This window comes from Haliotis rubra, unplaced genomic scaffold (assembly GCF_003918875.1).
Source record: "Haliotis rubra isolate DU_JTF1 unplaced genomic scaffold, ASM391887v1 Scf1006, whole genome shotgun sequence".
Lineage (NCBI taxonomy): Eukaryota > Metazoa > Mollusca > Gastropoda > Lepetellida > Haliotidae > Haliotis > Haliotis rubra.
In genome coordinates this window covers 1-21,556 of record NW_025764900.1, presented here as the reverse complement: position 1 = coordinate 21,556, position 21,556 = coordinate 1, and the positions used below count along the sequence as shown (strand labels likewise).

At 40.9% G+C, this 21,556-nt stretch overlaps 2 protein-coding genes across 2 annotated transcripts in view; both read left to right on the top strand.

Annotated features, from left to right (window-relative positions):
• The window catches only part of LOC124267812 (neurogenic locus notch homolog protein 1-like), a 38,116-nt gene extending 20,983 nt beyond the window's left edge, over positions 1-17,133 (top strand). The window contains exons 15-18 of the mRNA XM_046702808.1: positions 2,504-2,615; positions 3,296-3,402; positions 4,686-4,749; positions 17,045-17,133. Of these exons, the coding sequence (XP_046558764.1) occupies positions 2,504-2,615; positions 3,296-3,402; positions 4,686-4,749; positions 17,045-17,133 (372 nt within the window). The remainder of the gene's footprint in view (positions 1-2,503; positions 2,616-3,295; positions 3,403-4,685; positions 4,750-17,044) is intronic.
• Positions 17,134-17,169: 36 nt separating this feature from the next.
• Positions 17,170-21,541, top strand: LOC124267804. Its single transcript, XM_046702795.1, has 3 exons — positions 17,170-17,221; positions 18,489-18,812; positions 21,507-21,541. Coding segments are annotated over exons 1-3 (360 nt in total). The 5' UTR covers positions 17,170-17,220.
• Positions 21,542-21,556: the final 15 nt, after the last annotated feature.

The following is a 21,556-nucleotide window of genomic DNA, read 5'->3' as shown; positions in this document are numbered from 1 at the left end:
CTGGGATCTGTCCGTCGTCCTTCGTCATATGATTTCTACAGACTATGAACCTTTAGAAGACAAGTGACATTCAAGACATTCTTCCTGGTAGCTTTGGCTACCACTGCTCGTATATCTGAACTGCATGCGCTTGATGTCAATCGGGTGCGGTTCGAGCAGAAGAAGCATGGCAAGGATTTCCTGGGTCTCTGCTGGGACTTTATTGCGAAAAAACGCCTGTCAGGGCAACCGGACTGGATGTTTACCATTCCCCTATTGTCCACCATTCTTTGGCCTGATGATAATGAAGATCTGACACTGCCCTGTTAGGGCTCTGCACGTTTACCTTGCTGCCTCTAAGGATCGTTGAAGGCTACTAAAGCACCTCTTCATACCCTTGTCGACCGCTTCAACAGCTGAGGTTTCCCGGACCACATTGGACTTCTGGATGCGTGCCTAGATCCTGCAAGCCTACACCTTTGCAGGGTTGCCTCCTCCTGCCGCTTTCAATCCTCATGAGACTCGTTCACTAGCCTCGACGATGGCCCTCCACAGCAACTGGTCCTTGACCGCCATCATGGGTGGTTGCTTCTGGCGTTCTGATACAGTCTCTTCACATTGCCTGCGAGACCTGTCTGTAACGGATGTCCAGGGACTACACCAGTTCGGACCTCTTGTACTGGCTCAGCAGCTTACATCGGCCCAACAATGCAGATGAGGGATGGTTCCGCATTCGCGTTATTACTTCCTTGTATATACTGAATAAATGTTGAACTGGATCTCAACCTTTTGTTCTCATTATATGGGTTTAAGAACTACTTCACTTGGCCTCCATACCAAGGCATCACAATACGGCCACCTAGTGTGGCCCTACGGACCTGAGGCACAATCAGTATGACGATGCAGAGGTGTTCGATATTCACGCTTACGGAGCAATTACGGCAGTGAAATGTGACACTCCCGAATTCCAGTGGATTTCGTTGCTTCAGCCTCCGAAGTTGCCAGGCACATCCTTTGACTAAGCTTAGGCAAAGGAGTGAGGGTCAATTTGACCCGATTCTAGTCACGAGGCAGCCGGTGTAGGTTGCGGACGAACACCACATCACTCGAGAGCACCCATCTCCCTGGGAGTCGTTGTGCTTAGTAAGCCATGGGGTTCAGGAGAACCAACTACAAGCATAGGAGTTGCGTGCATGCGTAACAGGTCTCACTTGTACATCGCTATCTACGGTTGTCATCAGTCCACACAGCTCCAAGACCAGCTGTTCACACTGTCCAGACAGAAGGGTAATCTGCGGCCTGCTGTCCAACCGTGGGATAAGTGCAAGTCGTGAGATAGGATAAGTTTTAAAATTTTTAAATGTTAATATAAATTGTATATTTATATACTTATCCTATCTCACACGATGGATGCCCGCCTGGCCTCCCCACTATTCAGATTACAACGTTGGCTCCAAGATGAGGGGGTGGTGGGGTAGCCTAGTGGTTAAAGCGTTGGCTCGTCACGCCGAAGACCCGGGTTCGATTCCCCACATGGGCACATTGTGTTAAGCCCATTTCTGGTGTCCCCCGCCGTGATATTGCTGGAATATTGCTAAAAGCGGCGTAAAACTAAACTCAGTCAGTCAGTCAGTCCAAGATGAGAATGATCATTCAAGGTAGTTAGTGGGCAATTAGTGGAGCATGCTGCAAGCTTTAGTAGGAACTATGAAGCTAATTAAGGAGATCAGCATGGAGTGCATGGGCAAATGGACAAGGAAATGGAAAAAAGTTTACAGTTGTTCCACTAAAAGTCTAAGCAAGAGAGAGAGAGGTGCAATTCGTGAGATAGGATAAGTTTAAAAATGTATTTCATATCTATCAATAACCATTCTAAATTCTACTTGGCTAAATTTGGCTAAATTTTCAATTTAGAGTGTGCAGAAAGAAGTAAAGTATTGCTGATGTGTTTACAATAAAGAATGGTTGTTATGTTGACAGGAAAGCAGAGATACTGATAAGCTGCATATCGGTGTAAATTACGCAAATATTTATGTGAAAACTCAATTCCTATTAAGTCTATTGCATACAGGTACGCTTGATTTTTTGCAAATACTCAATAAATTTGATCTTACATGCGTACATACAAAAATGTCCAATCTTAGCTTGCGTACCGGTAGATAGATAAACTACCTGAGGTATATTGAGAGGTTCTATTTCAACACATGAACTTGGCAACTTGCTGTTCTTCTTACCGTTTCTCATATTACAGATCAAATACAAATAACAAAGACCAATATAACTTTATTATCTTTTCACAATTAATGGATAATGGCAAAATACCCAATTGAGTTTGAGTGAGGTGTGTACAATTTATTTGGTTACTCAAAGGAAAATGTGGATTGAGATGACCACAAGCAAGTACATAACTCAATGACCCTAAAAGTTATGTATGGGTTGTTATGTGGACAGTAAAATATGGCTGTTGTGTTGACAGTAAAGCAATGTTTGTGTTGACAATGAAGTAAAATTGTTTTGTTGACAGTGTGAATACTTCCTGGACTCAGGGGAGAGACATGCTTGCTACTGCTACAACCGTGCAGGTAGAGTGGTCCCTGGGACACACACCATGGCTCCTGACTATCCGCGGTGTGATGGTAGGTTTGACTGCTTTGGTCACTCTCTCTGTTTGGTTTTCCAATTGTTTATGTCTCATTGCCAGTGTTGACCCCTTGTTGGCCCTATCTTGTATTGCATGTGTTGACCCTATCTTAGTAGCCTATAAAGGCTGAATGCAGTATTGCCTGTGTTGACCCCTTGTTGGCCCTATCTTGTATTGCTTGTGTTGACCCTATTTTAGTAGCCTATAAAGGCCAAATGCAGTATTGCCTGTGTTGACCCAGTGCTGTATTGCCTTTGTTGACCCAGTGCTGTATTGCCTTTGTTGACCCAGTGCTGTATTGCGTTTGTTGCCCCAGTGCTGTATTGCCTTTGTTGCCCCAGTGCTGTTTTGCGCTTGTTGCCCCAGTGCTGTATTGCGTTTGTTGATCCAATGCTGTATTGACTTTGTTGACCCAGTGCTGTATTGCGTTTGTTGACCCAGTGCTGTATTGCGTTTGTTGCCCCAGTGCTGTATTGCCTTTGTTGCCCCAGTGCTGTTTTGCGCTTGTTGCCCCAGTGCTGTATTGCCTTTGTTGATCCAATGCTGTATTGACTTTGTTGACCCAGTGCTGTATTGCGTTTGTTGACCCAGTGCTGTTTTGCCCATAATGACCCTGGACTTTATTGCCTGTTTTAACACTATGCTCTAACTAATGTTTCTTATTCTATCCACCAGGTACCCACTCTGAGTGTGAGAACACAACATGTTCTCTTGACTGTCCTCATGGATTAAGGAAGGATATGAGAGGATGTTTTGTATGCGAATGTAGGAAGCCCTGTGATGTAAGTAACTTCAGTACAGTCTGTACAGTCTCTAGTCCATAAAAGATGCTCAACCTCTTGACACTTTTTGGCCCTTCGGGTCCAATGTTAGTAGCTTCAATACACTCATGAAATTAACAATGCGAAGACTTCTTGAAATTAAATGAGAGCATTTGACTCGTCATCATATCTTCTATGAAAACTATTTTTTCACAATCGGTTTGTTTCAGTAATCGTGTGAGCAATACTATACACATGTATGATTATGTATCAATACCTCATGATCATTATTCACCATACTGAACACCTGGACACATTTCACCACACTGGACACCTGGACACATTTCACGACACTGAACACCTGGACACATTTCACCACACTGGACACCTGGACACATTTCACCACACTGGACACATTTCACCACACTGGACACCTGGACACATTTCACGACACTGAACACCTGGACACATTTCACCACACTGAACACCTGGACTAATTTCACGACACTGAACACCTGGACACATTTCACCACACTGAACACCTGGACACATTTCACCACACTGAACACCTGGACACATTTCACCACACTGAACACCTGGACACATTTCACCACACTGAACACACCTGGACACATTTCACCACACTGAACACCTGGACACATTTCACCACACTGAACACCTGGACACATTTCACCACACTGAACACCTGGACACATTTCACCACCCGGAACACATGGACACAGTTCAAAATATGGTACACCTGGACACATTGCACCACAACTGAACACCTGGTCGAAATTTCACAACACTGTACACCTGGACACATTTCACGACACTGAACACCTGGACACGTTTCACAACACGGAACACTGGACACATTTCACCATATGGTACACCTGGACACATTGCACCACAACTGAACACCTGGACACATTTCATCACACCCAACACCTGGGCACATTTCATCTTACTGAACACCTGGATACATTTCACCTTACTGAACACCTGGACACATTTCACCACACTGAACACCTGGACACATGTCACCACACTTAACACCTGGACACATGTCACCACACTGGACACATTTCACCACACTGAACACCTGGACACATTTCACCACACTGAACACCTGGACACATTTCACCATATGGAACACCTGGACACATTTCACCACACTGAACACCTGGACACATTTCACCATATGGAACACCTGGACACATTTCACCACACTGAACACCTGGACACAATTCACCATGTGGAACACCTGGACACTTTTCACCTGACTGTTCTTGTGTCTTCAGGGTGTCATGTGCGGCAGAGGATTGCGTTGTGTGGGCAGTGACTATGGAGCAGAGTGCAGACGAAGTAAGATACCAATTATTTTCAAATAATCACTGATGCTGTTGTCCTAGGGCATCCTGTGCACTATGACAATTTGTGCCCCATGTCTCTATGTATGTTTGTGTTGTAGCTATGAAATGTGGCAGGTGCCCCATATTTGTATGGTGTTTGTGTTGTAGCTATGAAACATGGCAGGTGCCCCATATCTCTATGGTGATATTTGTGTTGTTGCTATAAAACATGGCACATGCCCCATATCTCTATGGTGATATTTGTGTTGTAGCTTTGAAACAAGACATGTGCCCCATATCTCTATGGTGATATTTGTGTTGTTGCTATAAAACATGGCACATGCCCCATATCTCTATGGTGATATTTGTGTTGTAGCTGTAAAACATGGCACATGCCCCATATCTCTATGGTGATACTTGTGTTGTTGCTGTAAAACATGGCACATGCCCCATATCTCTATGGTGATACTTGTGTTGTAGCTATGAAACAAGGCATGTGCCCCATATCTCTATGGTGATATTTGTGTTGTAGCTTTGAAACATGGCACATGCCCCATATCTCTATGGTGATATTTGTGTTGTAGCTTTGAAACATGGCACATGCCCCATATCTCTATGGTGATATTTGTGTTGTAGCTTTGAAACATGGCACATGCCCCATATCTCTATGGTGATATTTGTGTTGTTGCTATGAAACATGACATGTGTCCCATATCTCTATGGTGATATTGTGTTGTAGCTTTGAAACATGGCACATGCCCCATATCTCTATGGTGATATTGTTGTGTAGCTATGAAACAAGGCATGTGCCCCATATCTCTATGGTGATATTTGTGTTGTAGCTATGAAACATGGCACATGCCCCATATCTCTATGGTGATATTTGTGTTGTTGCTATGAAACATGATATGTGTCCCGTGATCTCTATGGTGATATTTGTGTTGTTGCTATGAAACATGGCAGGTGCCACATATCTATATGTGTGTGTTTGTGTTGTAGCTATGAAGCATGGCAGGTGCTACATATCTATATGTGTGTGTTGGTGTTGTAGCTATGAAGCATGGCAGGTGCCCCATATCTCTATATGGTGATATTTGTGTTGTAGCTATGAAACATGGCAGGTGCCACATATCTATATGTGTGTGTTTGTGTTGTAGCTATGAAGCATGGCAGGTGCCCCATATCTCTATGGTGATATTTGTGTTGTAGCTATGAAACATGGCAGGTGCCACATATCTATATGTGTGTGTTTGTGTTGTAGCTATGAAGCATGACATGTGTCCCATATCTCTATGGTGATACTTGTGTTGTTGCTATGAAACATGACATGTGTCCCATATCTCTATGGTGATATTGTGTTGTAGCTTTGAAACATGGCACATGCCCCATATCTCTATGGTGATATTGTTGTGTAGCTATGAAACAAGGCATGTGCCCCATATCTCTATGGTGATATTTGTGTTGTAGCTATGAAACATGGCACATGCCCCATATCTCTATGGTGATATTTGTGTTGTTGCTATGAAACATGATATGTGTCCCGTATCTCTATGGTGATATTTGTGTTGTTGCTATGAAACATGGCAGGTGCCACATATCTATATGTGTGTGTTTGTGTTGTAGCTATGAAGCATGGCAGGTGCCACATATCTATATGTGTGTGTTTGTGTTGTAGCTATGAAGCATGGCAGGTGCCCCATATCTCTATGGTGATATTTGTGTTGTAGCTATGAAACATGGCAGGTGCCACATATCTATATGTGTGTGTTTGTGTTGTAGCTATGAAGCATGGCAGGTGCCCCATATCTCTATGGTGATATTTGTGTTGTAGCTATGAAACATGGCAGGTGCCACATATCTCTATATGTGTGTGTTTGTGTTGTAGCTATGAAGCATGACATGTGTCCCATATCTCTATGGTGATACTTGTGTTGTAGCTATGAAACATGGCATGTGCCCCATATCTCTATGGTGATATTTGTGTTGTAGCTATGAAGCATGGCACATGCCTCATATCTCTATGGTGATATTTGTGTTGTTGCTATGAAACATGACATGTGTCCCATATCTCTATGGTGATATTTGTGTTGTTGCTATGAAACATGGCAGGTGCCCCATATCTCTATGGTGATATTTGTGTTGTAGCTATGAAGCATGGCACATGCCTCATATCTCTATGGTGATATTTGTGTTGTTGCTATGAAACATGGCAGGTGCCACATATCTATATGTGTGTGTTTGTGTTGTAGCTATGAAGCATGGCAGGTGCTACATATCTATATGTGTGTGTTGGTGTTGTAGCTATGAAGCATGGCAGGTGCCCCATATCTCTATGGTGATATTTGTGTTGTAGCTATGAAACATGGCAGGTGCCACATATCTATATGTGTGTGTTTGTGTTGTAGCTATGAAGCATGGCAGGTGCCCCATATCTCTATGGTGATATTTGTGTTGTAGCTATGAAACATGGCAGGTGCCACATATCTATATGTGTGTGTTGTGTGTTGTAGCTATGAAGCATGACATGTGTCCCATATCTCTATGGTGATACTTGTGTTGTTGCTATGAAACATGACATGTGTCCCATATCTCTATGGTGATATTGTGTTGTAGCTTTGAAACATGGCACATGCCCCATATCTCTATGGTGATATTGTTGTGTAGCTATGAAACAAGGCATGTGCCCCATATCTCTATGGTGATATTTGTGTTGTAGCTATGAAACATGGCACATGCCCCATATCTCTATGGTGATATTTGTGTTGTTGCTATGAAACATGATATGTGTCCCGTATCTCTATGGTGATATTTGTGTTGTTGCTATGAAACATGGCAGGTGCCACATATCTATATGTGTGTGTTTGTGTTGTAGCTATGAAGCATGGCAGGTGCCACATATCTATATGTGTGTGTTTGTGTTGTAGCTATGAAGCATGGCAGGTGCCCCATATCTCTATGGTGATATTTGTGTTGTAGCTATGAAACATGGCAGGTGCCACATATCTATATGTGTGTGTTTGTGTTGTAGCTATGAAGCATGACATGTGTCCCATATCTCTATGGTGATACTTGTGTTGTAGCTATGAAACATGGCATGTGCCCCATATCTCTATGGTGATATTTGTGTTGTAGCTATGAAGCATGGCACATGCCTCATATCTCTATGGTGATATTTGTGTTGTTGCTATGAAACATGACATGTGTCCCATATCTCTATGGTGATATTTGTGTTGTTGCTATGAAACATGGCAGGTGCCCCATATCTCTATGGTGATATTTGTGTTGTAGCTATGAAGCATGGCACATGCCTCATATCTCTATGGTGATATTTGTGTTGTTGCTATGAAACATGGCAGGTGCCACATATCTCTATGGTGATATTTGTGTTGTTGCTATAAAACATGGCACATGCCCCATATCTCTATGGTGATATTTGTGTTGTAGCTTTGAAACAAGACATGTGCCCCATATCTCTATGGTGATATTTGTGTTGTTGCTATAAAACATGGCACATGCCCCATATCTCTATGGTGATATTTGTGTTGTAGCTGTAAAACATGGCACATGCCCCATATCTCTATGGTGATACTTGTGTTGTTGCTGTAAAACATGGCACATGCCCCATATCTCTATGGTGATACTTGTGTTGTAGCTATGAAACAAGGCATGTGCCCCATATCTCTATGGTGATATTTGTGTTGTAGCTTTGAAACATGGCACATGCCCCATATCTCTATGGTGATATTTGTGTTGTAGCTTTGAAACATGGCACATGCCCCATATCTCTATGGTGATATTTGTGTTGTAGCTTTGAAACATGGCACATGCCCCATATCTCTATGGTGATATTTGTGTTGTTGCTATGAAACATGACATGTGTCCCATATCTCTATGGTGATATTGTGTTGTAGCTTTGAAACATGGCACATGCCCCATATCTCTATGGTGATATTGTTGTGTAGCTATGAAACAAGGCATGTGCCCCATATCTCTATGGTGATATTTGTGTTGTAGCTATGAAACATGGCACATGCCCCATATCTCTATGGTGATATTTGTGTTGTTGCTATGAAACATGATATGTGTCCCGTATCTCTATGGTGATATTTGTGTTGTTGCTATGAAACATGGCAGGTGCCACATATCTATATGTGTGTGTTTGTGTTGTAGCTATGAAGCATGGCAGGTGCTACATATCTATATGTGTGTGTTGGTGTTGTAGCTATGAAGCATGGCAGGTGCCCCATATCTCTATGGTGATATTTGTGTTGTAGCTATGAAACATGGCAGGTGCCACATATCTATATGTGTGTGTTTGTGTTGTAGCTATGAAGCATGGCAGGTGCCCCATATCTCTATGGTGATATTTGTGTTGTAGCTATGAAACATGGCAGGTGCCACATATCTATATGTGTGTGTTTGTGTTGTAGCTATGAAGCATGACATGTGTCCCATATCTCTATGGTGATACTTGTGTTGTAGCTATGAAACATGGCACATGCCCCATATCTCTATGGTGATACTTGTGTTGTAGCTATGAAACAAGGCATGTGCCCCATATCTCTATGGTGATATTTGTGTTGTAGCTTTGAAACATGGCACATGCCCCATATCTCTATGGTGATATTTGTGTTGTAGCTTTGAAACATGGCACATGCCCCATATCTCTATGGTGATATTTGTGTTGTAGCTTTGAAACATGGCACATGCCCCATATCTCTATGGTGATATTTGTGTTGTTGCTATGAAACATGACATGTGTCCCATATCTCTATGGTGATATTGTGTTGTAGCTTTGAAACATGGCACATGCCCCATATCTCTATGGTGATATTGTTGTGTAGCTATGAAACAAGGCATGTGCCCCATATCTCTATGGTGATATTTGTGTTGTAGCTATGAAAACATGGCACATGCCCCATATCTCTATGGTGATATTTGTGTTGTTGCTATGAAACATGATATGTGTCCCGTATCTCTATGGTGATATTTGTGTTGTTGCTATGAAACATGGCAGGTGCCACATATCTATATGTGTGTGTTTGTGTTGTAGCTATGAAGCATGGCAGGTGCTACATATCTATATGTGTGTGTTGGTGTTGTAGCTATGAAGCATGGCAGGTGCCCCATATCTCTATGGTGATATTTGTGTTGTAGCTATGAAACATGGCAGGTGCCACATATCTATATGTGTGTGTTTGTGTTGTAGCTATGAAGCATGGCAGGTGCCCCATATCTCTATGGTGATATTTGTGTTGTAGCTATGAAACATGGCAGGTGCCACATATCTATATGTGTGTGTTTGTGTTGTAGCTATGAAGCATGACATGTGTCCCATATCTCTATGGTGATACTTGTGTTGTTGCTATGAAACATGACATGTGTCCCATATCTCTATGGTGATATTGTGTTGTAGCTTTGAAACATGGCACATGCCCCATATCTCTATGGTGATATTGTTGTGTAGCTATGAAACAAGGCATGTGCCCCATATCTCTATGGTGATATTTGTGTTGTAGCTATGAAACATGGCACATGCCCCATATCTCTATGGTGATATTTGTGTTGTTGCTATGAAACATGATATGTGTCCCATATCTCTATGGTGATATTTGTGTTGTTGCTATGAAACATGGCAGGTGCCACATATCTATATGTGTGTGTTTGTGTTGTAGCTATGAAGCATGGCAGGTGCCACATATCTATATGTGTGTGTTTGTGTTGTAGCTATGAAGCATGGCAGGTGCCCCATATCTCTATGGTGATATTTGTGTTGTAGCTATGAAACATGGCAGGTGCCACATATCTATATGTGTGTGTTTGTGTTGTAGCTATGAAGCATGACATGTGTCCCATATCTCTATGGTGATACTTGTGTTGTTGTAGCTATGAAACATGGCATGTGCCCCATATCTCTATGGTGATATTTGTGTTGTAGCTATGAAACATGGCACATGCCCCATATCTCTATGGTGATATTTGTGTTGTTGCTATGAAACATGACATGTGTCCCATATCTCTATGGTGATATTTGTGTTGTTGCTATGAAACATGGCAGGTGCCCCATATCTCTATGGTGATATTTGTGTTGTAGCTATGAAACATGGCACATGCCCCATATCTCTATGGTGATATTTGTGTTGTTGCTATGAAACATGGCAGGTGCCACATATCTCTATGGTGATATTTGTGTTGTTGCTATAAAACATGGCACATGCCCCATATCTCTATGGTGATATTTGTGTTGTAGCTTTGAAACAAGACATGTGCCCCATATCTCTATGGTGATATTTGTGTTGTTGCTATAAAACATGGCACATGCCCCATATCTCTATGGTGATATTTGTGTTGTAGCTGTAAAACATGGCACATGCCCCATATCTCTATGGTGATACTTTGTGTTGTTGCTGTAAAACATGGCACATGCCCCATATCTCTATGGTGATACTTTGTGTTGTAGCTATGAAACAAGGCATGTGCCCCATATCTCTATGGTGATATTTGTGTTGTAGCTTTGAAACATGGCACATGCCCCATATCTCTATGGTGATATTTGTGTTGTAGCTTTGAAACATGGCACATGCCCCATATCTCTATGGTGATATTTGTGTTGTAGCTTTGAAACATGGCACATGCCCCATATCTCTATGGTGATATTTGTGTTGTTGCTATGAAACATGACATGTGTCCCATATCTCTATGGTGATATTGTGTTGTAGCTTTGAAACATGGCACATGCCCCATATCTCTATGGTGATATTGTTGTGTAGCTATGAAACAAGGCATGTGCCCCATATCTCTATGGTGATATTTGTGTTGTAGCTATGAAACATGGCACATGCCCCATATCTCTATGGTGATATTTGTGTTGTTGCTATGAAACATGATATGTGTCCCGTATCTCTATGGTGATATTTGTGTTGTTGCTATGAAACATGGCAGGTGCCACATATCTATATGTGTGTGTTTGTGTTGTAGCTATGAAGCATGGCAGGTGCTACATATCTATATGTGTGTGTTGGTGTTGTAGCTATGAAGCATGGCAGGTGCCCCATATCTCTATGGTGATATTTGTGTTGTAGCTATGAAACATGGCAGGTGCCACATATCTATATGTGTGTGTTTGTGTTGTAGCTATGAAGCATGGCAGGTGCCCCATATCTCTATGGTGATATTTGTGTTGTAGCTATGAAACATGGCAGGTGCCACATATCTATATGTGTGTGTTTGTGTTGTAGCTATGAAGCATGACATGTGTCCCATATCTCTATGGTGATACTTGTGTTGTAGCTATGAAACATGGCACATGCCCCATATCTCTATGGTGATACTTGTGTTGTAGCTATGAAACAAGGCATGTGCCCCATATCTCTATGGTGATATTTGTGTTGTAGCTTTGAAACATGGCACATGCCCCATATATCTATGGTGATATTTGTGTTGTAGCTTTGAAACATGGCACATGCCCCATATCTCTATGGTGATATTTGTGTTGTAGCTTTGAAACATGGCACATGCCCCATATCTCTATGGTGATATTTGTGTTGTTGCTATGAAACATGACATGTGTCCCATATCTCTATGGTGATATTGTGTTGTAGCTTTGAAACATGGCACATGCCCCATATCTCTATGGTGATATTGTTGTGTAGCTATGAAACAAGGCATGTGCCCCATATCTCTATGGTGATATTTGTGTTGTAGCTATGAAACATGGCACATGCCCCATATCTCTATGGTGATATTTGTGTTGTTGCTATGAAACATGATATGTGTCCCCGTATCTCTATGGTGATATTTGTGTTGTTGCTATGAAACATGGCAGGTGCCACATATCTATATGTGTGTGTTTGTGTTGTAGCTATGAAGCATGGCAGGTGCTACATATCTATATGTGTGTGTTGGTGTTGTAGCTATGAAGCATGGCAGGTGCCCCATATCTCTATGGTGATATTTGTGTTGTAGCTATGAAACATGGCAGGTGCCACATATCTATATGTGTGTGTTTGTGTTGTAGCTATGAAGCATGGCAGGTGCCCCATATCTCTATGGTGATATTTGTGTTGTAGCTATGAAGCATGGCAGGTGCCACATATCTATATGTGTGTGTTTGTGTTGTAGCTATGAAGCATGACATGTGTCCCATATCTCTATGGTGATACTTGTGTTGTTGCTATGAAACATGACATGTGTCCCATATCTCTATGGTGATATTGTGTTGTAGCTTTGAAACATGGCACATGCCCCATATCTCTATGGTGATATTGTTGTGTAGCTATGAAACAAGGCATGTGCCCCATATCTCTATGGTGATATTTGTGTTGTAGCTATGAAACATGGCACATGCCCCATATCTCTATGGTGATATTTGTGTTGTTGCTATGAAACATGATATGTGTCCCGTATCTCTATGGTGATATTTGTGTTGTTGCTATGAAACATGGCAGGTGCCACATATCTATATGTGTGTGTTTGTGTTGTAGCTATGAAGCATGACATGTGTCCCATATCTCTATGGTGATATTTGTGTTGTTGCTATGAAGCATGACATGTGTCCCATATCTCTATGGTGATACTTGTGTTGTAGCTATGAAACATGGCACATGCCCCATATCTCTATGGTGATACTTGTGTTGTAGCTATGAAACAAGGCATGTGCCCCATATCTCTATGGTGATATTTGTGTTGTAGCTTTGAAACATGGCACATGCCCCATATCTCTATGGTGATATTTGTGTTGTAGCTTTGAAACATGGCACATGCCCCATATCTCTATGGTGATATTTGTGTTGTAGCTTTGAAACATGGCACATGCCCCATATCTCTATGGTGATATTTGTGTTGTTGCTATGAAACATGACATGTGTCCCATATCTCTATGGTGATATTGTGTTGTAGCTTTGAAACATGGCACATGCCCCATATCTCTATGGTGATATTGTTGTGTAGCTATGAAACAAGGCATGTGCCCCATATCTCTATGGTGATATTTGTGTTGTAGCTATGAAACATGGCACATGCCCCATATCTCTATGGTGATATTTGTGTTGTTGCTATGAAACATGATATGTGTCCCGTATCTCTATGGTGATATTTGTGTTGTTGCTATGAAACATGGCAGGTGCCCCATATCTCTATGGTGATATTTGTGTTGTAGCTATGAAACATGGCAGGTGCCACATATCTATATGTGTGTGTTTGTGTTGTAGCTATGAAGCATGGCAGGTGCCCCATATCTCTATGGTGATATTTGTGTTGTAGCTATGAAACATGGCAGGTGCCCCATATCTCTATGGTGATATTTGTGTTGTAGCTATGAAACATGGCACATGCCCCATATCTCTATGGTGATATTTGTGTTGTTGCTATGAAACATGATATGTGTCCCGTATCTCTATGGTGATATTTGTGTTGTTGCTATGAAACATGGCAGGTGCCACATATCTATATGTGTGTGTTTGTGTTGTAGCTATGAAACATGGCAGGTGCCACATATCTATATGTGTGTGTTTGTGTTGTAGCTATGAAGCATGGCAGGTGCCCCATATCTCTATGGTGATATTTGTGTTGTAGCTATGAAACAAGGCATGTGCCCCATATCTCTATGGTGATATTTGTGTTGTAGCTATGAAACATGGCACATGCCCCATATCTCTATGGTGATATTTGTGTTGTTGCTATGAAACATGATATGTGTCCCGTATCTCTATGGTGATATTTGTGTTGTTGCTATGAAACATGGCAGGTGCCACATATCTATATGTGTGTGTTTGTGTTGTAGCTATGAAGCATGGCAGGTGCCACATATCTATATGTGTGTGTTTGTGTTGTAGCTATGAAGCATGGCAGGTGCCCCATATCTCTATGGTGATATTTGTGTTGTTGCTATGAAACATGACATGTGTCCCATATCTCTATGGTGATATTGTGTTGTAGCTTTGAAACATGGCACATGCCCCATATCTCTATGGTGATATTGTTGTGTAGCTATGAAACAAGGCATGTGCCCCATATCTCTATGGTGATATTTGTGTTGTAGCTATGAAACATGGCACATGCCCCATATCTCTATGGTGATATTTGTGTTGTTGCTATGAAACATGATATGTGTCCCGTGATCTCTATGGTGATATTTGTGTTTGTTGCTATGGAAACATGGCAGGTGCCACATATCTATATGTGTGTGTTTGTGTTGTAGCTATGAAGCATGGCAGGTGCTACATATCTATATGTGTGTGTTGGTGTTGTAGCTATGAAGCATGGCAGGTGCCCCATATCTCTATGGTGATATTTGTGTTGTGGAAGCTATGAAACATGGCAGGTGCCACATATCTATATGTGTGTGTTTGTGTTGTAGCTATGAAGCATGGCAGGTGCCCCATATCTCTATGGTGATATTTGTGTTGTAGCTATGAAACATGGCAGGTGCCACATCTATATGGTGTGTGTTTGTGTTGTAGCTATGAAGCATGACATGTGTCCCATATCTCTATGGTGATACTTGTGTTGTTGCTATGAAACATGACATGTGTCCCATATCTCTATGGTGATATTGTGTTGTAGCTTTGAAACATGGCACATGCCCCATATCTCTATGGTGATATTGTTGTGTAGCTATGAAACAAGGCATGTGCCCCATATCTCTATGGTGATATTTGTGTTGTAGCTATGAAACATGGCACATACCCCCATATCTCTATGGTGATATTTGTGTTGTTGCTATGAAACATGATATGTGTCCCCAGATTATCTCTATGGTGATATTTGTGTTGTTGCTATGAAACATGGCAGGTGCCACATATCTATATGTGTGTGTTTGTGTTTGTAGCTATGAAGCATGGCAGGTGCCACATATCTATATGTGTGTGTTTGTGTTGTAGCTATGAAGCATGGCAGGTGCCCCATATCTCTATGGTGATATTTGTGTTGCTAGCTATGAAACATGGCAGGTGCCATGAATCATATCTATATGTGTGTGTTTGTGTTGTAGCTATGAAGCATGGCAGGTGCCCCATATCTCTATGGTGATATTTGTGTTGTAGCTATGAAACATGGCAGGTGCCACATATCTATATGTGTGTGTTTGTGTTGTAGCTATGAAGCATGACATGTGTCCCATATCTCTATGGTGATACTTGTGTTGTAGCTATGAAACATGGCATGTGCCCCATATCTCTATGGTGATATTTGTGTTGTAGCTATGAAGCATGGCACATGCCCTCATATCTCTATGGTGATATTTGTGTTGTTGCTATGAAACATGACATGTGTCCCATATCTCTATGGTGATATTTGTGTTGTTGCTATGAAACATGGCAGGTGCCCATATCTCTATGGTGATATTTGTGTTGTAGCTATGAAGCATGGCACATGCCTCATATCTCTATGGTGATATTTGTGTTGTTGCTATGAAACATGACAGGTGCCCCATATCTCTATGTGTGATATTTGTGTTGTAGGTATGAAGCATGGCAGGTGCCCCATATCTCTATGGTGATATTTGTGTTGTAGCTATGAAACAAGGCATGTTGCCACATATCTCTATGGTGATATTTGTGTTGTAGCTATGAACTTCCATGAAGCATGGCACATGCCTCATATCTCTATGGTGATATTTGTGTTGTTGCTATGGAACATGGCAGGTGCCACATATCTATATGTGTGTGTTTGTGTTGTAGGTATGGAAGCATGGCAGGTGCCACATATCTATATGTGTGTGTTTGTGTTGTAGCTATGAAGCATGGCAGGTGCCCCATATCTATATGTGTGTGTTTGTGTTGTAGCTATGAAGCATGGCATGTGCCCCATATCTATATGTGTGTGTTTGTGTTGTAGCTATGAAGCATGGCAGGTGCCACATATCTATATGTGTGTGTTTGTGTTGTAGCTATGAAGCATGGCAGGTCCACATATCTATATGTGTGTGTTTGTGTTATGTAGCTATGAAGCATGGCATGTGCCCCATATCTATATGTGTGATATTTGTGTTGTGAAGCTATGAAACATGGCAGGTGCCACATATCTATATGTGTGTGTTTGTGTTGTAGCTAGGAAACATGGCAGGTGCCCCATATCTCTATGGTGATATTTGTGTTGTAGCTATGAAGCATGGCAGGTGCCCCATATCTCTATGGTGATATTTGTGTTGTAGCTATGAAGCATGGCAGGTGCCCCATATCTCTATGGTGATATTTGTGTTGTAGCTATGAAGCATGGCAGGTGCCACATATCTATATGTGTGTGTTTGTGTTAGTAGCTATGAAGCATGGCTCATGCCCCATATCTCTATGGTGATATTTGTGTTGTAGCTATGGAAGCATGGCTCATGCCCGATGGATACTATTCCCACGTTGGAGTCTCTGCAACAGATGTTCAGCGACAACATGCAGAGCTGTGACCTTCTACATGCCATGCACGATGCTGACTGTCAGAAGACAACAAGAAATGTTGTGGTGGTTGTGGCAATAAGTGTGTCACACCCTACAGTGAGTATCATCTTTCATATCTATACTGATGTACAAAAGAAAGTACACACCTGGTGTTTTTGAGACTATTTAAAACACGTAAATATTCTGCTAGCAATGTTCCAATTGGGCACAATATCTATGGTGTTATTGCAACACGTACACAATGGTTGTGACTTGTGAGTGGCAATCAAAACACTTTTCTAAATATTACGCTATTTTTATAAAAACATTTGACCAAAGCATCAGGTGTGTACTTTCTTTCTTTTGTACGCCAGTTTATATTTTGTGGAAAACACACCAGAAGAATCTAGTGACTTAGACCTAGTTGGATCAGTGCAGAACATTTGCATTACAGAAGTATTTTCCATGTTTTGTTATATACTAAATATGAAGCATGGTTCCAAGCTGCTAGTGAATTGGTCGAGTGAAATTTGAGAACTACAACAAGATAATATGAAACACTTAGCCTTTGGCGAGTGAGGTAAAAATTAAATTAAAGTGGTCATTCCAGTTTTCATCATGAATAAATGCGACTTTGATTTATTTGAGAATTTATTGATAATGATTGCTAGGTTTAGCTTAACAAGTGACTTACCGATCGGCTGGAGTCTAAGAGACTATTTACAGAATGTTTATAAATAGTGATTTTAATAGTGGAACTTAGTAAATTTGACAATGTGTACAGTAACTGAAAATCTATATGGCAACTAACATTAAATATTGTCTAGTAAATTTCATTTTTAACTTTGTTGATAACAATAAGCCAAAATATGAACTTGGAGCCCTGTCTTCCAGGTAGTTGTGTCATCTTCATTACATGTGTGGTGCAACCAACTCAGTCTCTCATGGTTGTTTTCCTGCAGTTACCTGGTGTAAAGTATTATTCAGTCTGTGAATCAGCTTTGGCGCTTCAAGATGATGAAACAATTGGTATAGTCATAGAACTAATGAATATTGTCCATCAGTAACCCATGCTTGTTGTCAGATGCAACTAACGGATTGGTGGTCAGGCCCGCTGACTTGGTTGACACGCCATCGGGTTCCCAATTGCACAGATTGATGCTCATGCTGTTGATCACAGGATTGTCTGGTCCAGACTCACTATTTACAGACCACCACCATATAGCTGGAATATTGCTGAGTGTGGTGTAAACTCCACTCACTCACTCACTCACTCGTAAACTCAAGGATGGAAGTTGCAATCACCTTAGCGCTATGATAGAGTTATGCAAACCAGGCCCAGATCCCAGCATGAGTAGAGAAATAATGGCTTCCTGTGTTTCAGTGCCCGAGAATTGCCAGAAGAAGAAGGAAGTGCTGATGGCTCACTGGAACCTGTACCAGAACTTGTCCAACTTCCTCCAGGACGGGAACATGACCAGTATGGCCAACCAGTCGTACCCAGCAATGATGCACAGCGCCATGACGTGGGTCAGGAACACAACACACATGTGGAGGCCTTCATGCAATGCCAGTGGTGACTACGAGCGTGTGCAGTGCGAGTATAATCTGAGGACTGGGCAGAAGGATCACTGTTTCTGTTCTAACAGAGAAGGTCAACGCATCAACGGCACCGACACCAGACCGCCGTCAATGCCAATGTGCACGAGTGAGAAATTTCACCATTTCTTATTACGACAATTAGAAAATTGAAAATCAAAATTTTGTTTTGTGGAAATGCCTCAAAATATAATGTTTTAAATGAAATGTCTACTTGTGTTAGAATGTTCATCAACATCTACAATAACTAGGGGTTATATGAATGCCACCGATATGCTTTGTTGCACATTCATTCCCAAGTTGAGCTTAGGGGCCATTCTTGATTTAAGGGGGCTGGGGGTTAATGTTGATTTAGTGTGTGTGTGTTCGTTGTTATTTTGTGTTGTTGTTGTTATACTAGGGGGTCGGACATGACATTGGTTGTGACACCAACCAACAACAAAGCAGTGTGACATAACTAACAACTGCATTCTTAAATTGAGTAAGGTTTCAAATTATTACCAGGGAGACTCTATAAGGGGAGTGGTCACTCTTCGAAAGCTCCTAAGCTATGCCTCGCTCAATGCGCGACCAGTGCAGCCAATATGGCGGCAGCGTAGTTTTTTTAAGATTGAGCCCGGTTTATTTTCAACAGCTGATTACATACACTGAGTGTTGTGACAACTGAAAGCCTACACGTAGAAGATAAGTTACCTATTCTGTCACTTCATTTTAAGTCAAATACTTGTTATTAGTGTCAGTATAAGTACAGTAGCTTTGTAGTAAAGTTTCAAGTGGGCATGTTGTAGCTCACTGGCTTCAATTCTCAGTACACAGCTTAAGAAAGACTAAATTATATCGCTAAAAACTCTTTCACATATTCGCTTAATTTTTAGAAGGGAAATATACCTTTAGTTGAAAGGTGTTTGCAAGTAATAGTGATATTTTTATAATTTAAATTTTTTTGTTAGGGTGTATTTGAGGTGTGTGAAAAATATGACATATCACGATCTGCCATTGAAATACTACAGGGCTTGTTTGAGTGTTTCTAGTTAGTGTTCAAAAACATCTTCACATACACCTTCAATTTTTATGAGGGGAATATACCATCAGGTGAAAGGTGTTTGCAAGTAACAGTGATAGTTTTATAATTTTTAAAAATTGTTAGTGTGTATTTGAGGTGTGTAAAAAATATGACATATCACCCGATCTGCCATTGAAATACTACAGGGCTTGTTTGAGTGTTTCTAGTTAGTGTTCAAAACATCTTCACATACACCTTCAATTTTTATGAGGGGAATATACCATCAGGTGAAAGGTGTTTGCAAGTAATAGTAATAGTTTTATAATTTTTAAAATTGTTAGTGTGTATTTGAGGTGTGTGAAAAATATGACATATCACGATCTGCCATTGAAAATACTACAGGGCGTTGTTTGAGTGTTTCTAGTTATTGTTCTAAAACATCTTTCACATACACCTTTAATTTTTATGAGGGAATATACCATCAGGTGAAAGTTTTTGCAAGTAATAGTGATAGTTTTATTTATTTATTTTTGTTAATGTGTATTTGAGGTGTGTGAAAAATATGACATATCACGATCTGTTCTGATACGCATTGGTGCTTGTGATGCTTGAGTGTTATAGTTCTAAAACTTCTTTCTTTCTTGTTGATCTTAGTACATGTATTTGACAAAACTGGAAAGGTGTTTGCAAGGCTTTGTGATAGTTCTAAACTTTCTGTTCTTTGAGGGGTCTGTAACAGTGTCAGTTAACATTCTGTCAATGCCCATGTCATTCCACACATGCAATAAGATATCTGAATTAGTTACTAATGTAAAAAATGTCTCAAAGTAGATTTTTTTTATAAAAAGGACAGCTGATGTTAACATGTGTTCTACCGATAGTTTTATGTTCTTTAACATGTTTGGGGAGGGATGGCCGTGATGTATCATTTATTCTTTCATTCATTCATATATGTTCTTTTTCTTTTGTTCTTTTTCTTTAATTTCTTTCATTCATTCACATAAAATTTTGCTCTTAATTCATTCATTCATTCATTGTAAAATTCCTACCTATACAATACACTGGCTGAAGTACTGTTAAACGCAGTGGGTTGCGCTTTGGGACCGAACCAAGTCACTGTGTGCGCTTGGAGCATGATGAGGCACACGCACTAGTACAAATGGTAAAGAAAGCAAGCTTAGGACCTATCCCTGTTGTAGAGCATCCCTGTTATTACCAATCACTACAAGGTAATTACAGTGGCAGTACAAGATCAGAGGCAATATAATCAAAACATATTGATTGTAGCAACAACACACAGAGGTAGTAATATCCACAATGGTCAAGTTTCAAAATAGTAGTATCAAGGCCAGAATGATCACCATTAATAATTGATGGTTTTCTTTTACATTGACATGTAATGTGAAATGAGTAGCTTCCCTTTGCTTTTATGCCTACTAAAATTAAACTCAAAGAGAAACTCTCTTGCTCAGAATAACATGCAAAATTCACACACGGTTGCTTATTACCGTGTAGTACTTTCTCAAATTCTGTCTAAATATAGCACAATCCTAAATATAGAGCACGCCACTTCCCCTACTAAAAGTGAACAGGTATAATGTATTACACATGGCACATTGTTACACTATGAATAACACTGTCACCGATTATTAATGTGTTTCACAATTCTGACCCAGATTCCTTTGTCTCTGTATGGATGAAACTTTTGCCAGTAGGACATTATAAGAGTGCTCTCTCTCTTGTAATAGTAAGATATCCTATTGTGAGGTAGTATAATGCATGCTGCCTGCTACTTTACAGCTAAGCCTGGATACTGCCCTACCGAGTCCCTATGACAATCTGAGTGTGGA

Bases quoted from the DNA above. Each gene is read 5' to 3' on its own strand.
- LOC124267804 (XM_046702795.1), top strand. The intron at 18,813-21,506 runs GTGAGAAATTTC...GCTACTTTACAG, and splicing joins GTCAATGCCAATGTGCACGA to CTAAGCCTGGATACTGCCCT.